At 49.1% G+C, this 21935-nt stretch overlaps 1 protein-coding gene across 3 annotated transcripts in view; it reads right to left on the bottom strand.

Annotated features, from left to right (window-relative positions):
• The window catches only part of epha10 (EPH receptor A10), a 226928-nt gene that overhangs the window by 149838 nt on the left and 55155 nt on the right, over positions 1-21935 (bottom strand). For all 3 annotated transcript variants that reach the window (XM_075450393.1, XM_075450394.1, XM_075450395.1), the window contains exons 2-3: positions 20634-20698; positions 18461-19133 (exon numbers count right to left, since the gene is read on the bottom strand). In XM_075450393.1, the coding sequence (XP_075306508.1) occupies positions 18461-19133; positions 20634-20698 (738 nt within the window). The remainder of the gene's footprint in view (positions 1-18460; positions 19134-20633; positions 20699-21935) is intronic.

Genomic DNA, 21935 nt, shown 5'->3' with positions numbered 1-21935 from the left:
ATTACGGTCATTTTGCAGACCAGACCACATGATGCAGGCTCAGGAGAAAACATGTGGAGGAGGAATCCTGCACCAAACCAGCCCCGTCTAGCCTTCTGAAAGTCTCTAAGAACGCACTGTGCAGGATGATCAGGCAGAGTTACTAATGAACTAACAGCAGAGGAGACGGAAATATGAGAAACTTATCTGAGTAATGCTAAATGACAGAGTCTCTGATCCCACTGAGGCATCTGCTCCTGGTTGAATTCCAGCCCAGCGGAGAGCAGAAACATTAGCGCTGGCATGGGAAAGTGGCAGCTTTTAGTTCATTTACAGCCTCCCACACAGAGCAGCAAAAGCATCCGAAGGAAAGTGGATGGAAGGAGCCGCTGATCAGAAAGTCTTCCAGCAGCTTCTGAGCTGCTCTCAAACGCAGCCGCCCGGCTCTCACACTGACGGTGATTAACTCAGACAGCACACTAATGCAGATTCCTGTTAGCCTGCACAGAACGCAGCCTTCCAATCAGCTTTAAGCACAGCTTCAGCTACAAAGCTCCAGTTTACAGGAAACTCACAGAAAGCAATACTTTGACACTTTTGGGGGAAATACAAATTTGTGAGCTTTCCAAGAAGTTTGATAAGAAAATGAACACTAAGACAAATGGTTCCCAGCTGAGAGAGCTAATGTGTCCACAACAACAGCAGGATGGGTTAATGCTTCACAGCTAAACTACAGGACAGATGTTTCAGGTCCGAGGCTGGTCGGGATCTCAGGGTTAAATAAGTGGAAAGAGTGTCTGAGGTGGTAAAAACTTTAACCGGCGCTTTAACCACACGAGGACAGCGGGATCAGTTTAACCTCACTGGTTCCTCACAGCTGGATTCAGACAAACTGGGAATCAGTTTCCGGTTTCTTCAGCTTCTTCTGCTTAACATAAAGTTCTCCTTTAATGGAACTGAGATGTCTGGTTTTAGTTGGACAAACACATCTGGTAAAGGTTTTTTCTCTTCACTGCGGAACAAAAAACCACAGAAGAAGAAAGTTGCTGCAGAGCCGACATCGCGCTTTAACACTCCAGAGAAGTTCCAGAGCGGCGGCTTGTGGGATAACTTTCCTCCGGGTCCCCTGCACAGACCTCCGGACCATCAGCAGGTGAGATGATGTATGAACACGTCAGAGCGTTTTCGTTTTCTGCAGCTGTGGGAGCGAGCTGCCTCCTGCTCACTAAAGACAGCTGTTACATTCCTTCTAAACCCAGCAGGGAGAGTTCATCTCCAGCAGAAAGAATCCTGCTGCGATGTGAACACCAACGGTGGAACCAATCTGTCGGCTGAAAAACTTCAGTCTTCCTGCGAAAACCGCTTCAATTTCTGCCGTGACCTTAAAAGATAGGCAGCAGCTGCTCCGTGTTCGGCTGCTTAAAGGAAGCGCTGCACCTCAGAAAGTAGTTCTATAACTAACTATAACTACAGCTAACTATAACTACAGCTAACTATAACTATAACTATAACTATAACTATAACTACAGCTAACTATAACTACAGCTAACTATAACTACAGCTAACTATAACTATAACTATAACTATAACTATAACTATAACTACAGCTAACTATAACTATAACTATAACTACAGCTAACTATAACTACAGCTAACTATAACTATAACTATAACTATAACTACAGCTAACTATAACTATAACTATAACTATAACTACAGCTAACTATAACTATAACTATAACTACAGCTAACTATAACTACAGCTAACTATAACTACAGCTAACTATAACTATAACTAACAATAATAACAACTATAACTAACTATAACTAACAATAACAAGGAGAGGTTAATGCCTTTGACACAACATTTAGAACTCCTGGAACTGGAGTTTTAGTAATCTAAAATGAGGGTTTTAGATGCTGAAGATTTAAATGTTAACGCTCAGAACTGAGTTCAGCCTCGTCTCTGATCATCATCTCTGATCTTTGATCAGCTCTGGTAGATCAGCTCTGGTAGATCAGCTCTGGTAGATCAGCTCTGGTAGATCAGCTCTGGTAGATCAGTTCTGGTAGATCAGCTCTGGTAGATCAGTTCTGGTAGATCAGTTCTGGTAGATCAGCTCTGGTTGATCAGCTCTGGTAGATCAGCTCTGGTAGATCAGCTCTGGTAGATCAGCTCTGGTAGATAAAATGTAAAACCACTGAAGGCCCTCTTCAGCCGGGTGTTTGGCATGTTTCTGCAGCTGCTGGATTTCTGCTGTGAGCGTGTAGAGAACAGTAGAGAACAGCACTTTATTCTGCCTCCAGCCTGCCAGCCTGTCATGTAAACGTTGGATTTCTATTAAGCAGCCAGCCAACATGCCATTCAGTGCATCCATCCTCCTCCTCTTCTGCTTTTCTTGTTGTTTTTCACTGTTGCCGTCCCTCATCCGTCTCTCTATCTAATGGTCCACTGTCTGCTCCGGCTTCCTCTATCTGGCTCACAACCGCCGCCTCATAAACCGGGATGAGATTTATCGCCGTGCCCGATGAGAAGCATGACACGGGATAGATGAGGCTGGCAGGTTGAGACGACACTGGGGAGAGACTAATAAAAGCCCGAGCCGTGCGTGGAAGCCTGTGAAAGCATCAGGACGCTAAAGCTTTAAGCCATAAATATCCATCACACACCTTTTCAAGCAGCTGACGCCCGATCTTTAGCTTTAATCAATGTGTGTTTGGTGTTTTAAACAGTGTTGGACTGCGTGTTTGTTTCCATGACATCCGGGCTCAGCAGGACTGCAGCCTGCTGGCTGACGGTGACCTTCCCTCCGAGCGGGCCGGCCGGCTCCTCTCATTCCCCTCCTTCCATCGCTCTTTTTTAGCTCTGAATACCTCCTGCTTTCCCCCAGCATCCAGCTCCATCCTTCCCTTTGTCTCCCCTTCATCCCTTTAGCATCATCAGGCTGCACGAGGCTCTCAGTCCTTCATGAAACCACCATCCATCACTGCCGGCGCGGCCGGTTAAAGCCACATGACACGCAGAGCGGCGTCCTGTTGGGTGTGTGAGACACACAGTGTGTGAGCAGGAAAGGTAAATTATGAGCCGTCAGCACACACACATGCTGAATGAGCTTCAGTGTGAGACACAGAGTGTGTGATACATGACCCTGAACACACAGAAAGAGCAGTCACACTCACAGAAAGAGCTTAGTGTCAGATTGTGCATTAGCCAAACTTTGACACATTTTCTGTGCACACGTGTGTGTTTACTGTGTGTCGTACACGGACACGCATGTGTGAACTCGTGTTTTCTCCGTGTCGGATTTTCCAATCTGTGCAAACAGGGCGACGGTTGGCTGCAGCTCTCAGGCTGTGAGTGCGGCCCCCGCCCAGCACCCTGTGTGATGGATGATAGGGAGGCTAAATGACTAATTCATCAGATTTACATTGTTCTGCACAGAGAGCAGCATAATGAGACCCGTGCTTTTTATATGTGAAGATGTGTTTACTGTTTCCAGGAGTCACGTCTGGCTTCAGTGGAGCTCGGGTAAAATAACCGCAGTGATACAAAGTTTAAAGAGAACCAACTCTAACTCTAACCCTACAGGAGGGGGTGGTGGAAATGTTCCCCCTGAAATACTGGGGTAAAAAATGTCTTCAAGAAGCTGATACTTATCTTTATTGGGTTCATTTATATCACAAGAAATTAAACGATAAAAAAGTCAGATGCCAACACAGAAGGGTTGAAGCTACAGCTAACAGCTAACAGCTACCTCTGATGCAACAGCCAACACGTCGACAACATCTTTAAAATCTTTAACCTCGGATTTAAAAACAGAAGCGTTGAAGCTACAGCTAACAGCTAATAGCCAACACGTCGACAACATCTTTAACCTCGGATTTAAAAACAGAATCAAGACCACAGAAGAAAATGATTCATGTTGAATCCAGGTTGTCATGACATTGGTAGGAATTGTAAGATCTGAAAAAACTTGCCAAATTATTATCCAAATGCAACAAACCAGTGGCAGGGGGGTGGCCTCCTGCCCCCAGCCCCCCCCCCCCCCTCAGCAGAGGCCCTGCAGGGGGCCCCTACACCACAGCACATGGAAATGTCACCCATAACACTCGCCTCAGGATGCCAATCACTTGACGCCGCTCCCCGCTGTCAGTGTGTGTGTGATGGTGCAGCGCGCCCGTGTGTGCGCCCGTGTGTGCGCCCGTGTGTGCGCCCGTGTGTGCGCCCGTGTGTGCGCCCGTGTGTGCGCCCGTGTGTGCGCCCGTGTGTGTGCAGAGAGTTGGAGACGATTATTGAGGAAGCCGCTCACATCTCCACCAGAAGCTCAATCAGATCTACGGCTCCATGATTCCCGCTCAGGGATGATGAGCCCGGAACATCTCAGAGGATCATGAGCTGTCACGTCAACACCAGGACGACAGGTGTTTATGGAGCTGACATCAGAACAGCGAGCCTGTGCACGTGCGTGTGCATGTGTGCATGTGCATGTGTGGTAAACAGGCCCTGTTTAGACATGGAGGCAGAAACAGATGGAGCGAGTTATGGACAAACAGCACACAGAAGCAGTGGGAGGCAGCCTGTGTCTGTGCATATGTGATGCTGTTTGTCTCTGGGTGTGCATGTGAGCACGTGCACGTGCTGCGTATGAGCGTATGGATGTGCAAACGCACGTGTCCAAGAAATGTGGGTGTGCACTGACATGCATATGTGAGGGCGTGCACAGTTATGAGAGCGCATGTACGGGGGCAGAGGCGCAGGTGTTTCTGGAAATGCCATCTCTTTCATCGGCATGCGTGTGTGTGTGCGTGTGTGTGTGTGTGTGTGTGTGTGTGTGTGTGCGTGTGTGTGTGTGCATGTGCGTGTGTGTGTGTGTGTGTGTGTGTGTGCGTGTTTGTGTGTATGTGCACGTGTGTGATGACAAATGACAACAAAATGAGGAAGGCAGGGGGATGGGGAGCCAAGTTGGCAAAGGCAGGCTTGGCAGGCGCACTGAGCAGCCAGGGGGGCCGAGCACTCTGTCCTCACTGTGGGCCCCTCCGCTGAGCCGTGAATGCAGAGACAACAGCCGGCACACACACACACACACACACACACACACACACACAATGCAAATGTTTCCCTGGATGCATAGAGATGGGCCACAAGTGTCCAATATGCAGAGTTCTTGTGTGTAAAGCAGCAGCTGCTAAATCTGTTAAATAAAAGTTCGCCGGCAGCCTGCAGACGTTTTAAAGCTCCAGAGTTTAACATCATGGGACAATGACACGAAAACAGGAATCACTGCGTTTTCATGACCTCTGAACGGTCAGCTTCTTTCCAAAGACCGCTGGTCACCCGCCGTCGTGCTACGCTGACATGTTACCACGGTAACCTGATGAGACAAACTCCTCACAGGACAAAGGATGGACGAGCAGACAGTGATGCTTTCAGCTGATTTCTGTCCAGTTCTCACGAGGACCTGCAGAGCACACATGACCCTGTGATGCAGCTCAGAACTCCAGATTTCCTGATGGTTAGCAGTAAAATATGCATCTGCTCACATGGCTGTGGGTCTATGTTAATGTTCCACTCTACAACCCTGCAGTCCGTATGAGGAGAACTCAGAGGAGCTCATAAAGAGGGAGTTTTAGGGCGGCGAAAGTTCAGATAATTCAGTAAATAAAGTGGTTTCAGTTCTAATCTATGGGAACTGCACAATGGAGAGATTCATAAAAGTTTGCTGATTTGTGTAGGACTCCAGAATGAAAAGAGGAAATGATGCGATGACGAGCCGGGACAGTGGGAAGCACACGGTTCCCATCAACGCTGGCTTCTGATGTGTGAACCTGCCACCGTTTGCTCTGTGAGAATCACCAACGAGCCGGTTTAACCAGGATGAGACGGGTCCGTACGGTGCAGCCACTGAGGGAAAAAGCCTTTTATTATTTGGTTAGGCTTAGAAAAAGATGCAGATGCAGCGTCTGATGCAGACTCTTCAGTATTTTAAGGAGATATTCATTGTTCTCGTGTGTCCAAATGAGTCCTGACTTCAGTGTGAAGAGGAGAAAAGGTTTCACGCCCCTCCTTCTGTGGCCTCTGACTCAGAGACACTGGAAATATTCGGCTTTTGTTTCCCTCCTGTGACTAAAAATAATGACTCTCCTGTAAAGAGGCTGGCTGGGATGTGCAGGTGTGTGCGGCTGCAGCATGAAGCAGAATCAGGACCTTTCACTGAGGTTAAGTGGGGGCACGCAGATCTATACACTGATCCCACATTCATTTTGGACGGATGGAGAGATATTACTGGAGCTGAATGGGGATAAAAACAGGAAATTGCAGAACAGCGGGGCAATCACTCTACATATCTCTCTCATCTGTCATATTCTTTTTTCTATCTTCAACATTATCTATAAAAGCAAGCTTTTATCCCTCTGCATTTCTTTTGTATTCCCAAAGCCTTTCTTCTGCTCCCTGAAGCCTAAAAGCATCCGACTGAATGTCTCTACAGAAGCAGTCGTGTCTGCCGTGTCACTTCAGGACGCAAAGACTCGCAGCAGACTTGTGTCCTCGGGCTGCGGCACGTCTTCGCTCGGTGTCAGAGCGGATCATCCGGGATTCTGACAATCCTTTGGGTCAGCGGCTGAAAACCAGAACCACCCAACCGCCTTTAAAGTCATTATCTGGTTTATCCTGCTATTGTGAGAAAAATATTACATTTAACGTGGCTTCAAAGGGTTCTGTTCCTGATCCTGAGTAAATCTGAAGCAAAGGAAGCGTGTGCAGGGTCGCCTGCAGGTGGCGCTGCAGGTCACATGGCTGTAATAAACAGAGCAGCGGGCGCTGCCAGGAGACGGAAGCAGGAGGAAGAAGACAAACAGCAGCTGAGACACATGAGACACATGTGAGACGGGGCTGCAGCAGTTCTGAGGATGTCGGCTTTATTCCTGATAGGCAGGAACAGCTGATCGACCACATCACAAACAGAAGCCGTTTCAATCCCCCCGATCATCATGAACCCTTCTCAGAAAAGCAAAACATGTCCCAATAAATAGGAATTCAGTCCCAGTAAAGGAGCTGATCAAAGCAAGAATTTCCTCCCAACAAACCCTCCTCAGAGCTGGAGCTGCATCCAGTTGCTGCGTCGCTGGACACAGTCAAACATTCACCTGGTTACATCTGAATTATAGGTGTTTCCCACACAATCCTGATAAAGAATGAGAGCCTCTCGTTTGATTTCCAGGAGAGAGTAACATCACACATGCATCACGTGGAACAGGAACAAACTTAGTAATGTCTCTTTTCATCCCCAGCTGCTCGTATGAGCTGTGCACGAGGTTGCTGAGCTCCACTGAGAGTTGGACTCAGCTCCTGTGGTGGTCCTGAATGAGCCACAGAGAAATCTGGTGAGTTCGCAGCCTGATTAAAGAGGCTTTGATGTTCATTTCATGAGTCTGATGTGGAAGGCTGAAGGCTGCAAAGGAGGAAGAAAGATGAGGGAACACGCAGGAGCCTCCATCATGTATGGGCTTCTCCATTTTATTTTCAACAGTCAAACACTGGATTCAGTTCAGTGGATCGGTCCTCTGAACTCCAGTTTTATCTCCTCAAAGTCTTTTTTATAATAAATACTTGTATTTGTGTTGTAAATGGATACCTACCTTTGAGCTCAGATGGTATCAAACTGTTAATGATTAACAGTTTTAACAGAATAAGACTGGAACTGTTCCAACGGAGGTGAAATAAGATTAAGATTCAGACTTTATCAGCTGCACCAACCAGTTTATTAAATAAATAAAGATATAAATGATAAATCTTTCACACAGAAGAGAAGTAAGAATTTAAAACAACATGTCTGGATCTGAAACCTCGTAGCTCAAACCGTCCTCCTCTCTATCTCCAGATGACATTTTCTTTCCTCAACCTTCTGTTTCTAAGCCTTGAAACTCATTTCTTTTCTCTGCGTGTCTCTTTCAGTCGACGTAACTTCTCCGCTGAGTCTCTCGCTCTCGTTCCTCACAGTCATCGTCTCTGCTCCGCCACAAAATCATCCCCGGCTTTTACTGCTCATATTTTATGCATTCGGCTCTGATGCAGTGACTAAGAAACCAGCGGACAGCTCAGCTCCCATCACTTTTTCTTTACCTCCTTCTCCATAAAGGTGGAGGGAGGGGTGAATAGAGAGGTTCTGGCTTCACATTTTCAGCAACAAAGAGACATTTTAATGGTCCCTCTGCTCAGAGATGCATGTGGGAATGTCTTTGCATTTATATTTCTGTGTAGATGTTTGCTCGTCTCACTTGTTGTGCCTCAGCCCAGAAAAATAAAGACGTCTGCTGCGCAGCTAAAATAAAGATGTTTGTCCTGGGAGAACGTGAATTATTTACAATGAGAGTCGGGCTGACGTGGATGGAAAGGAGAAAGATATGGAGGGATGGATGGGGGAGACCAGATGGGCAGGAGGCATGTCGCCAATGAGAGCTGGAATAAAGAGAAGGGGGAGAAAAAGGGAGATAAAAGGGGGATGAAAAGGGAGTAAATACAGGAGAGGGGGAGTGTATTGATTTCTCATATGGGCATAAGTCATTTGGAGGCATGCAGGGAACAGAGGTGACTAAATGTCCAAGAAGGAAACACGACTGTCAGAGACGGAGGGGAGGAGGGCTGATGAGGACATGACAGACGGAGGGGGAGGCAAGTGCAGCAGAGGGAGCGACTTCAGAAACATATGATCTGCCACCAGCGCCAAATCTGAACACACACTTTCTGTTCCCCACGGCACAAGCACATCAGATAGATCTCAGAGCTTCTCCGGCAGATTTCAGCCTGTTAACCTCCCTCACCCCTCCTCACCCCTCCTCACCCCTCCTCACCCTGCCACATGGTCCCAACAGGGGGCTCAGAGAGAAGGCTGGAGAGGCCACAAGAGCCACTAACAGAGAGACACCAAAGAGACAGAAAAGCAGAGAAGCAAAAGGGAAAACAGATGATGAAGAAGAAGAGGAGGAGAGAAGGAAAACAAATGATGAATAAGATAAGATAGAGATGAGATAGAAGTTGATTCTCTGGCAGCAGAAGGGGCATTGGGGTAAACAGGTGAAGGAAAGGAACTGGAGGGGCAGAAGGGAGGAGACGGGAGGCGTGTGGTAAATTTCAGAGGAAGGAGAGCAAAATGAAGGAATGTCAGGGCGGAGAATGTGCCAACATTTTATTCTTTCTGATTTGTGGAAACTCAGGATAAATGTTAAAGGTGACGCATTCTGCTCTTTTTAACCGTTTCACACCATTTTCTGAGCTCTTATTGAGACGTTTGAGACAGGCTGTGGTCAAAACACCTGTCGGTTTAAGCACAGTGGCTCTGGTCTTTGCCCTGTTTTGACTCCTCTTTTTAAAGAGTTTATTTTCAAACTGGAGATGAGCAGCTCAAGGAAAGTGGCATGAAGAAAGTTTCTGAACAGAAAGTGACTCTAACAAAACTGTGGAATCATATCAGTTTGAACTGGAGTCATGGAGCTACCAGAGAGGCTCAACAAGGCTGCAGGAGGATGCATAATAAAGCTGTTCCTGCAGTCAGACCAACAACCCTCCAGCTCTACATACAGATACAGATAGTTCCTCTGTTGATCCCAAAGGGAAACAGGTTAGCATATAGCTGTAAGCTAGCAGCAGATGCTAGCAAACAATGCTTTCTCATCCACAGTGATGGACCAGCTAGAAAGCTTCAGCTAACAAAGTAATGTGGGAACAATGATGTTCATCTTTCAGAAAGGAACAGCAGTAACCTTCATTAGCTAAGCTGTTAGCGCTAGCTGCTGCTAAAGGAGAAAATAACTCCTTAGAAGCTGGTGTACGTCACCTTCATTAGCTAAGCTGTTAGCGCTAGCTGCTGCTAAAGGAGAAAATAAATCCTTAGAAGCTGGTGTACGTCACCTTCATTAGCTAAGCTGTTAGCGTTAGCTGCTGCTAAAGGAGAAAATAAATCAATAACTCCTTAGAAGCTGGTGTACGTCACCTTCATTAGCTAAGCTGTTAGCGCTAGCTGCTGCTAAAGGAGAAAATAAATCAATAACTCCTTAGAAGCTGGTGTACGTCACCTACATTGGCTAAGCTGTTAGCGCTAGCTGCTGCTAAAGGAACAGCAATAACTCCTTAGAAGCTGGTGTACGTCACCTTCATTAGCTAAGCTGTTAGCGTTAGCTGCTGCTAAAGGAGAAAATAAATCCTTAGAAGCTGGTGTACGTCACCTTCATTAGCTAAGCTGTTAGCGTTAGCTGCTGCTAAAGGAGAAAATAAATCAATAACTCCTTAGAAGCTGGTGTACGTCACCTTCATTAGCTAAGCTGTTAGCGCTAGCTGCTGCTAAAGGAGAAAATAAATCAATAACTCCTTAGGAGCTGGTGTAAGTCACCTACATTGGCTAAGCTGTTAGCGTTAGCTGTTGCTAAAGGAGCAGCAATAACTCCTTAGAAGCTGGTGTATGTCACCTTCATTAGCTAAGCTGTTAGCGTTAGCTGCTGCTAAAGGAGAAAATACATCAATAAATAGCTCTGTGGAGCTTTAGCACCTTCTCTCAGGCTTATGGCATCACGTGTCAAACTGAGGTGTTTTCATTGAAGCTTCACGACAGTCAAACATGTTGGAGATGAGCATCACTCGTCCCTCCGCTGGTCTGGACAAATATTTCGGTGAAGTTTGATCAAACTTTTGGTGAAACAGAAGCGGCTTTGCACCTATACCATCTGCAGCTCAGAATGAGCCTGCAGGAGGAGTCAGAATGAGCCTGCAGGAGGAGTCAGAATGATCCTGCGAGGAGGTGTCAGAATGAGCCTGCAGGAGTCAGAATGAGCCTGCGGGGAGGAGTCAGAATGAGCCTGCGGGGAGGAGTCAGAATGAGCCTGCAGGAGGAGTCAGAATGATCCTGCGGGAGTCAGAATGAGCCTGCGGGAGTCAGAATGAGCCTGCGGGGAGGAGTCAGAATGAGCCTGCGGGAGTCAGAATGAGCCTGCGGGGAGGAGTCAGAATGAGCCTGCGAGGAGGTGTCAGAATGAGCCTGCAGGAGGAGTCAGAATGAGCCTGCAGGAGTCAGAATGAGCCTGCGGGAGTCAGAATGAGCCTGCAGGAGGAGTCAGAATGAGCCTGCAGGAGGAGTCAGAGAGAGCCTGCAGGAGTCAGAATGAGCCTGCGGGGAGGAGTCAGAATGAGCCTGCGGGGAGGAGTCAGAATGATCCTGCGGGAGTCAGAATGAGCCTGCGGGGAGGAGTCAGAATGACCCTGCAGGAGTCAGAATGAGCCTGCGGGAGTCAGAATGAGCCTGCAGGAGGAGTCAGAATGAGCCTGCAGGAGTCAGAATGAGCCTGCGGGAGTCAGAATGAGCCTGCAGGAGGAGTCAGAATGAGCCTGCAGTAGTCAGAATGAGCCTGCAGTAGTCAGAATGATCCTGCGAGGAGGTGTCAGAATGAGCCTGCAGGAGTCAGAATGAGCCTGCAGGAGTCAGAATGAGCCTGCGGGGAGGAGTCAGAATGAGCCTGCGGGGAGGAGTCAGAATGAGCCTGCAGGAGGAGTCAGAATGAGCCTGCAGGAGGAGTCAGAATGAGCCTGCAGGAGTCAGAATGAGCCTGCGGGAGTCAGAATGAGCCTGCGGGGAGGAGTCAGAATGAGCCTGCGAGGAGGTGTCAGAATGAGCCTGCAGGAGGAGTCAGAATGAGCCTGCAGGAGTCAGAATGAGCCTGCGGGAGTCAGAATGAGCCTGCAGGAGGAGTCAGAATGAGCCTGCAGGAGGAGTCAGAGAGAGCCTGCAGGAGTCAGAATGAGCCTGCGGGGAGGAGTCAGAATGAGCCTGCGGGGAGGAGTCAGAATGATCCTGCGGGAGTCAGAATGAGCCTGCGGGGAGGAGTCAGAATGACCCTGCAGGAGTCAGAATGAGCCTGCGGGAGTCAGAATGAGCCTGCAGGAGGAGTCAGAATGAGCCTGCAGGAGTCAGAATGAGCCTGCGGGAGTCAGAATGAGCCTGCAGGAGGAGTCAGAATGAGCCTGCAGTAGTCAGAATGAGCCTGCAGTAGTCAGAATGATCCTGCGAGGAGGTGTCAGAATGAGCCTGCGGGGAGGAGTCAGAATGAGCCTGCGGGGAGGAGTCAGAATGAGCCTGCAGGAGGAGTCAGAATGAGCCTGCAGGAGGAGTCAGAATGAGCCTGCAGGAGTCAGAATGAGCCTGCGGGGAGGAGTCAGAATGAGCCTGCAGGAGGAGTCAGAATGAACCTGCAGGAGTCAGAATGAGCCTGCGGGGAGGAGTCAGAATGAACCTGCGGAGAGGAGTCAGAATGAGCCTGCAGGAGTCAGAATGAGCCTGCGGGAGTCAGAATGAGCCTGCAGGAGGAGTCAGAATGAGCCTGCAGGAGTCAGAATGATCCTGCGAGGAGGTGTCAGAATGAGCCTGCAGGAGGAGTCAGAATGAGCCTGCAGGAGGAGTCAGAATGAGCCTGCAGGAGGTGTCAGAATGAGCCTGCAGGAGGAGTCAGAATGAGCCTGCAGGAGGAGTCAGAATGAGCCTGCAGGAGTCAGAATGAGCCTGCGGAGAGGAGTCAGAATGAGCCTGCAGGAGTCAGAATGAGCCTGCGGGAGTCAGAATGAGCCTGCAGGAGGAGTCAGAATGAGCCTGCAGGAGTCAGAATGATCCTGCGAGGAGGTGTCAGAATGACCCTGCAGGAGGAGTCAGAATGAGCCTGCAGGAGGAGTCAGAATGAGCCTGCAGGAGGTGTCAGAATGAGCCTGCAGGAGGAGTCAGAATGAGCCTGCGGGGAGGAGTCAGAATGAGCCTGCGGGGAGGAGTCAGAATGAGCCTTCAGGAGTCAGAATGAGCCTGCGGGAGTCAGAATGAGCCTGCAGGAGGAGTCAGAATGAGCCTGCAGGAGTCAGAATGAGCCTGCGGGAGTCAGAATGAGCCTGCAGGAGGAGTCAGAATGAGCCTGCAGTAGTCAGAATGAGCCTGCAGTAGTCAGAATGATCCTGCGAGGAGGTGTCAGAATGAGCCTGCAGGAGTCAGAATGAGCCTGCGGGGAGGAGTCAGAATGAGCCTGCAGGAGGAGTCAGAATGAGCCTGCAGGAGGAGTCAGAATGAGCCTGCAGGAGTCAGAATGAGCCTGCGGGGAGGAGTCAGAATGAGCCTGCGGGGAGGAGTCAGAATGAGCCTGCAGGAGGAGTCAGAATGAGCCTGCAGGAGTCAGAATGAGCCTGCGGGGAGGAGTCAGAATGATCCTGCAGGAGGAGTCAGAATGAACCTGCAGGAGTCAGAATGAGCCTGCGGGGAGGAGTCAGAATGAGCCTGCGGAGAGGAGTCAGAATGAGCCTGCAGGAGTCAGAATGAGCCTGCGGGAGTCAGAATGAGACTGCAGGAGGAGTCAGAATGAGCCTGCAGGAGTCAGAATGATCCTGCGAGGAGGTGTCAGAATGAGCCTGCAGGAGGAGTCAGAATGAGCCTGCAGGAGGAGTCAGAATGAGCCTGCAGGAGGTGTCAGAATGAGCCTGCAGGAGGAGTCAGAATGAGCCTGCGGGGAGGAGTCAGAATGAGCCTGCGGGGAGGAGTCAGAATGAGCCTGCGGGAGTCAGAATGAGCCTGCAGGAGGAGTCAGAATGAGCCTGCAGGAGTCAGAATGAGCCTGCGGGAGTCAGAATGAGCCTGCAGGAGGAGTCAGAATGAGCCTGCAGTAGTCAGAATGAGCCTGCAGGAGTCAGAATGATCCTGCGAGGAGGTGTCAGAATGAGCCTGCAGGAGGAGTCAGAATGAGCCTGCAGGAGGTGTCAGAATGAGCCTGCAGGAGGAGTCAGAATGAGCCTGCAGGAGTCAGAATGAGCCTGCGGGAGTCAGAATGAGCCTGCAGGAGGAGTCAGAATGAGCCTGTAGAACCAACCTTTAACGGGCCGACTCACCACCTCAGAGATCCTCCTCAGACGGGGTGAAGCTCAGGGTGGCCCTTTAGTTTCTATCCAAGCTTTAACAAGATGACTGAGTCACGTGATGTGATGATTGGTTTCTGAGAAACCTCAAAGATTTTTGTTCAAGAGTCATAAAAAGTAGGTCAGCTGAGACTGCGGCTGCATTCAGAGAGGATGAGGAAAGTTTTGGAGCCCCAGGCCCACCCCGGGGCGATGTGTAATCATGTGTGATGGTTTCTGATGCATCACCTTCAGCCTGTAACAGTGTTCCACTGCGAGATGTGATAATCCTCCTCTCCTTCCACCATAATCACAAGCTGCTCACTGGCTGCTCGATACTATTGAGCTGCTCTGAGACACTTAGTGCATTCACACTCACTCAGACAAACAATCCCACTCAGGAGTAAATAAGCAGGAGTTACAGAGTCTGCAAGCAGGACACGCTGACCACTTCATGCTGCTGTGAAACAGCAGGCTCAGGCAGATCTCTGAGCACACGTATGTAAAGGTGGCACACACACACACACACACACACACACTCACACACACACACACACACACACACACACACACATTTCTGTAATCATCCATCATCAAACACACACCGACTACGTCTTTTCCCCGTTTCTCCCACATACAGTATGACATCATGCCTCGTGTGTGTGTGTGTGTGTGTGTGTGTGTGTGTGTGTGTGTGTGTGTGTGTGTGTGGGTGCATGTGTGTGTGTGCATGTGTGTGTGTGTGTGGGGGTGCATGTGTGTGTGTGTGTGTCCCAGTGCAATTCCTCAGTTTAGTGGAGCATTACAGCTGATCAATAGCTGTGGTGCAGTGGGAGATGTCGAGGCTTCGGCTGCATATTCATTCCAGCTCTGTGTGTGTGTGTGTGTGTGTGTGTGTGTGTGTTACAGGTTCAGCAGCCATACAGACGCCTCCTCGCCTCTCTCTGGATGTCCCGTCCTCGCTGTGGGACCGGCTGCCCTCCCCCTCTCTGCTTTCTGTCTTCAGGTTTTCCTTCAGACCTGGTGGTCACTCTCTGGTGGTCCGTCTACAGATTTTATTGTTAAAAAACCACCGATGGTACGGAAAGCAGGTCAGGCGACCCACAGCTTCCGATATCACTGAACGCTTATCTCAGTCAGAGCAGAAATTCTGCAACACAGACAAAGTTCTGCATGACTGATGATGAGCTTTGCTGCTGCGTCCAACTTCAGAACCCAGAACTGTTTCTGTTTTCACTCATCGACTGCTGCTGGAGTGAGTTCCACTAACACAGGCTTCTTTGTCTGCCTCTGTTCATCACCTGCAGTCTCACAAACATCTACTACCAGCTGCAGCAGTCACCTGCAGTCTCACAAACATATTTAACCAGCTGCAGCAGTCAACTGCAGTTTCACAAACATCTTCAAACATCGTCAGCAGTCACCTGCAGTCTAACAAACATCACCTGCAGTCTCACAAACATCTTCAGCAGTCTCCTGCAGTCTCACAAACATCTTCAACCTGCTGCAGCAGTCTCCTGCAGTCTCACAAACATCTTCAACAAGCTGCAGCAGTCTCCTGCAGTCTCACAAACATCTTCAAATATCCTCAGCAGTCACCTGCAGTCTCACAAACATCTCCAACCAGCTGCAGCAGTCACCTGCAGTCTCACAAACATCTCCAACCAGCTGCAGCCGTCACCTGCAGTCTCACCAACATCTTCAACCAGCTGGAGAAGTCACATGCAGTCTCACAAACATCTTCAATCAGCTGCAGCAGTCACCTGCAGTCTCACAAACATCACCTGCAGTCTCACAAACATCTCCAACCAGCTGCAGCAGTCACCTGCAGTCTCACAAACATCTCCAACCAGCTGCAGCAGTCACCTGCAGTCTCACCAACATCTTCAACCAGCTGGAGAAGTCACATGCAGTCTCACAAACATCTTCAATCAGCTGCAGCAGTCACCTGCAGTCTCACAAACATCACCTGCAGTCTCACCAACATCTCCAACCAGCTGCAGCAGTCACCTGCAGTCTCACCAACATCTACAACCAGCTGCAGAAGTTACCTGCAGTCTCACAAACATCTCCAACCAGCTGCAGCAGTCACCTGCAGTCTCACAAACATGTACAACCAGCTGCAGCAGTCACCTGCAGTCTCACAAACATGTACAACCAGCTGCAGCAGTCACCTGCAGTCTCACAAACATCTCCAACCAGCTGCAGCAGTCACCTGCAGTCTCACAAACATCTACAACCAGCTGCAGCAGTCACCTGCAGTCTCACAAACATCTCCAACCAGCTGCAGCAGTCACCTGCAGTCTCACAAACATCTCCAACCAGCTGCAGCAGTCACCTGCAGTCTCACCAACATCTCCAACCAGCTGCAGCAGTCACCTGCAGTCTCACCAACATCTCCAACCAGCTGCAGCAGTCACCTGCAGTCTCACAAACATCTACAACCAGCTGCAGCAGTCACCTGCAGTCTCACAAACATCTCCAACCAGCTGCAGCAGTCACCTGCAGTCTCACAAACATCTTCAGCAGTCACCTGTAGTCTCACAAACATCACCTGCAGTCTCACAAACATCTCCAGCCAGCTGCAGCAGTCACCTGCAGTCTCACAAACATCTCCAACCAGCTGCAGCAGTCACCTGCAGTCTCATCAACATCTACAACCAGCTGCAGAAGTTACCTGCAGTCTCACAAACATCTACAACCAGCTGCAGAAGTTACCTGCAGTCTCACAAACATCACCTGCAGTCTCACCAACATCTCCAACCAGCTGCAGCAGTCACATGCAGTCTCACCAACATCTCCAACCAGCTGCAGAAGTCACCTGCAGTCTCACAAACATCACCTGCAGTCTCACCAACATCTCCAACCAGCTGCAGTGCGGTCGGTTTTCACTGAGATGTTTTTCTTTCCTTTAACTAAAACATTTACTGACCTGAAGCGACAGCATCAACGCCGGAATAAAAGGAAAACAGTGAATCCATTCTACAACCCGCCTGCCAACAGGACAATGAAAACTGGGCTTATCTGGAATAATAATATTTCAAAAGGCAGAGAGAGTAGCATAAAAATGATGAAAAACACCAGAATAATGTTTTCTCAACATATCAGCGTAAACTGAGCCCGGACCTCACAGCTGCAGCACTCCAGCTGTGCTGAAGGCATCAGGCTCCTCTGAATAACACACACACTGTCTCACACATCTGAGCTGGTACTGAGTTAAAGCTCAGGGAAAATGATTAAAAATCTACGTTTATGTCGTTAATTTCTGTGCTGAGAGGCTGTAACTCAAACACACTCCAGTAACTCCTGATGATAGAAACCGACTGAGTAATCCAAACATTATCTTCAGATTAAATACGAGCAGCTCTATGCATCCATGCTGCTGATGTGAGCGGCTGCTTGGACTCGCTCACTGAACCTCAGACAGTTTGCAGCTCAATTCCTAAATAATCCGCTGAGCTCATTTATCTAACGCTGTTTAGTTTAAAGTTTACAGCAACAATAAATTCCTGCTTCCTCTCCTCAGGCTCACACTGAAGCCTTTCTTTGGATTTACACCCACACTCTGTTTTAGCCTGGTGCAGATTTACACCATCTGTTAGCTTAGTTAATAAGTTATCAGGTAACCAGGAGGTTCACAGTTCTACTCAAAGAGGCTAAAATATTAAATGAATGTTAATAGAGCCGAAGCTGTGGCTCTTTATTAAATCCATCCACAGAAAGTAAAGTTAATTCCTTTAAACTCATCAGCACAACGTCCTGTTTTCCACATTTACAGCAAACTAAATGGGATGAAAATGATGTCACGGCAGCAGTTTATCTGAGAAACTCACATCAACAGGGACAAAGATGTGGGCTCATTTCGTGTGTAAAACAGAACGGATCAGAACCAGTCAGCTATGAAGGTGTGTGGTTCCTGGTTCGTTAACACACACACACACACACACACACACACACACAAACACACACACACACACACACACACACACACACACACACACAAAGCCTTTACATAACTCAGACGGTTACATCAGTGACATCACATGAAGCAGGAACACATCTGGATGAAGGTCGCATCTCTGATGTCACAGTCAGAGACACAACAGCTCAGCTCTCATTTCCAAAGAGTCTCTCTTCAGTTTCAGTGAATTCATTTTACATTCTATCACATTACGGTCATTCTGCAGACGCTTTTATCCAAAGCGACTTACAATCAGTGCGTTCCACATCGGGAGGCAAAAGAACTTCAGCTCACAAGAAATCAGAAGTGCATTTCCTTCCAAAACCAAAGAGCTAAGAGCATAACTAGTGCTAGAGTAAGTGCGGTAAGTAAGGTACCGAGACACATGGGAAGACTATTCAGGAAACTAATTTTATGTCCATCAGAGTTCCAGAAAGAGGAAAACTGACAGCTTTCCCTGTAAATAAAGAGCCTGAGCTCCAGGAGACACTGAAACACAACTGATTTCAAACACTTTCATCAGCTTTTCTCTTTAAACTTTCTGCCAGCAGATTCTAATGAAACAGGACTTCCTCCTGCCATCCTCTCACTCTCTCCACTCATCCGGCTCCTACCTTCACAGCTGCTGTGTCCCTCCTCGTAGCCGGCGCTGCAGCTGCACTTCCCGATGGGCACCAGCCACTCGCCCTCTGCGCTGCAATGCATCCTGGGAGGGCTGTCCGTGTCCACCTCGGAGTTGTTGACGCAGGCGCCGCGCACCTCCACCAGCGTGGCGAAGGCGGCCTCGGCCACGGTGTCAGGGAACACGGCCAGGTTCTGCACCGTGGCCAGGCAGCGTTTGTAGTAAACCCGGACCGCCACCAGAGCCACGCAGGCGCCCACGTCCTGGAAGGCCAGGTGGAAGCCCTTCCTGTTCAGGTGGCCGATCTCCCGCACCTCCGTGTTCAGCTTCATCTTCCTCTCCCCGAGGTCGCCCTGCGTGAAGCTCTCGTCCGCGGCGATGGTGTCGATCTTGGTGTAGCGGTCCTCCCGGGTCACGCCGCCCAGGTCCCGGTCCGACTCCACGTACAGCAGGTTGAAGGTCTCCTTGCAGGTCCCGGCCACCCCGGGGATGCTGTTGCAGTCCCGCAGCGTGAACTGCAGCTCCACGAAGATGCGCTGCCCCCCGCGGCGAGCCACCCAGCCCGTCTGCAGCCAGTTGTTCTGCTGCGTGGGCTCCATCACGTTGCACACCTGGTACGTCCGGATGGGCTTGTACTTCTCGTCCACGCCGCTGATCTCCTCCCACTGAGGAGGGACAGGACGGGGGGACAGGGCGGGGGGACAGGGATGGCAAAAAGAAGAGAAAAGACAGGAAGACAAAGTGAGAAGGTTAACGGCCTCATGACACAATCTTGAATGTCGCTGCTGCTGACCTGCAGATCATTCTGCTGACATTAGTTAGTCTGGAACATTTCAGATGTGAAACCATCCCCACGCCCCCACCTCTGGTGTGAAAACCAAAACTGAGTCAGGAGGTGTAATGTTGAGCCATTAGGTAACCATGGGAACAGAGTTTTTAATCACCAACAACTTATTTTCCATGGCTGTGAAACAGCTCATCAGTGATGATCCTTTTCTGTGTGTGTGTGTGTGTGTGTGTGTGTGTGTGGGGGGGGGGCTGTTCTCATCAGACAGATAACAAATATCAGGTGAATTATTTTAATTCCACCTGAACTGTGTCATTTTTTAATATATTCGTCCTTCATCAAACAAACATTCGGTGCCACGAGATGATCCAGCCCTCTCACCTGCTTCTCATTAACTGAATAAAGGAAGGTGTCACTTCCTGTGTGAATAATGTGCCTTCAGCAGAAGATCATTCCTCATCCTTTGGTTTAATGCTTTATTCCTTTCACCAAGTGGAAATTCTATTGGAATAGAAGCAAAGTCTGTGTGATGATTATTGTTCCATCATCATAACGAGGTTTAAATCAGGTTGGACTCAAATCATCAGTCATTAAAGGCACATGAAATGCTGAAAACTGCAGGCTTTTTTTAAGCTAATGGTCTGAGTTATTCTTTCAGGGGAACAATCAGAGGAATGTGTTCCTTCTGGAGAGAGCTGCCATTTCTTCCTCTGGCTCCTCTCACACTTCCCATGAATTTAGAACAGAACGCAGTTTGTTTTTCTGACTAATGTTCCAGAAAGAAGCATAAGAAGTATAATTTAAGATCAGATTTATTGTAATGCATACATGCATACACACGGAATTTGTCCTCTGCTTTTAACCCATCCAGGGTGGCACCTGTTGACACTAAGAAACTTCTAATGGAGCTAAAATTCAACAACAAATATGAAACCATGTTGCTCTCATACAGAAACTGATTATCAGCAATGAAGTTTCTTCTCAGGCAGCAATGTGGTCCACACACCGGTGACAAACCCACATTAAACACCTCCTGTGTGCAGGCTGGGATGTATAGGGCTCCCCACAGATGCTGTTTATATAACAGACATCTCAGGTGTGTGTGCATGGGGAGGCCAGGTGGGAGGTGTGGGACAACTGCTATGGCAGCTGGTCGCTCTTTAAAAAGTTAATTTGTCTTGCAGCCATAATTTATCGTAAATTATATCAATTGACACAAAAAGGAATATTTATCTGAGGCAACGTGTTGCTGCTGGTTTGGACCCTGCAGGATCCCAGCCTGGATCAGCACCACTGATTCATGATGATGATGAAAACAGGTGAAAGTGGAGGTGAGCATGTGAGGAGATTAATGAACAATGCAAGCGAGCACACTTACTCCGTTGGGGGGGTAAGAGGTCCAGCCCAGCTCTGCTTGTGTCTCTTTAGAATTCAGCAGCACCACTGCAGAAAAAACACAAGAACAGAGAAAACCAGCAGAGTTAGAGGTCAGGGTACAGAGTCGGGGGGGCTATTTATAACATGTAGTATAAGCCAAAAGTGTCATCAAGAGGAAGTTTTGTCAAAACCTGGTGGAGGCAAATGAGGGCCCTGTTCTCTTCTGGATTCATTTCAGTAAAAGTCATTTCAAAGGAACCTTAATGTTTTAAAAGAACAGGACCACTGAGCCTTCAGGCCACAAGACCACATGTGTCCCCAAAACACAAAAACACAACCTCCAAGGGTTCTGTCGGATCTCTTTTGGCTCCTTGGACAGCAACAGACAACGAGCTTGCTGGGTTTCAGCACCACGGACAGCAACATAACAAGCGCCATGGGTTTCAGCACCACGGACAGCAACACACAACGAGCTCCATGGGTTTCAGCACCACGGACAGCAACACACAACGAGCTCCATGGGTTTCAGCACCACGGACAGCAACACCGATCGAGCTCCCTGGGTTTCAGCAACACACAACGAGCTCCATGGGTTTCAGCACCACGGACAGCAACACCGATCGAGCTCCCTGGGTTTCAGCAACACACAACGAGCTCCATGGGTTTCAGCACCACGGACAGCAACACACAACGAGCTCCATGGGTTTCAGCACCACGGACAGCAACACCGATCGACCTCCCTGGGTTTCAGCAACACACAACGAGCTCCATGGGTTTCAGCACCACGGACAGCAACACCGATCGAGCTCCCTGGGTTTCAGCAACACACAACGAGCTCCATGGGTTTCAGCACCACGGACAGCAACACACAACGAGCTCCATGGGTTTCAGCACCACGGACAGCAACACCGATCGAGCTCCCTGGGTTTCAGCAACACACAACGAGCTCGGTGGGTTTCAGCACCACGGACAGAGACAGAACGAGCTCCCTGGGTTTCAGCACCACAGACAGAGACACAGAACGAGCTCTATGGATTTCAGCACCACGGACAGAGACACAGAACGAGCTCCATGGGTTTCAGCACCACGGACAGCAACACCGATCGAGCTCCCTGGGTTTCAGCAACACACAACGAGCTCGGTGGGTTTCAGCACCACGGACAGAGACAGAACGAGCTCCCTGGGTTTCAGCACCACAGACAGAGACACAGAACGCGCTCCATGGATTTCAGCACCACGGACAGAGACACAGAACGAGCTCCATGGGTTTCAGCACCACGGACAGAGACACAGAACGAGCTCG

Source organism: Odontesthes bonariensis, chromosome 18 (assembly GCF_027942865.1).
Source record: "Odontesthes bonariensis isolate fOdoBon6 chromosome 18, fOdoBon6.hap1, whole genome shotgun sequence".
NCBI lineage: Eukaryota > Metazoa > Chordata > Actinopteri > Atheriniformes > Atherinopsidae > Odontesthes > Odontesthes bonariensis.
This window is presented reverse-complemented; position numbering and strand designations above follow the sequence as displayed.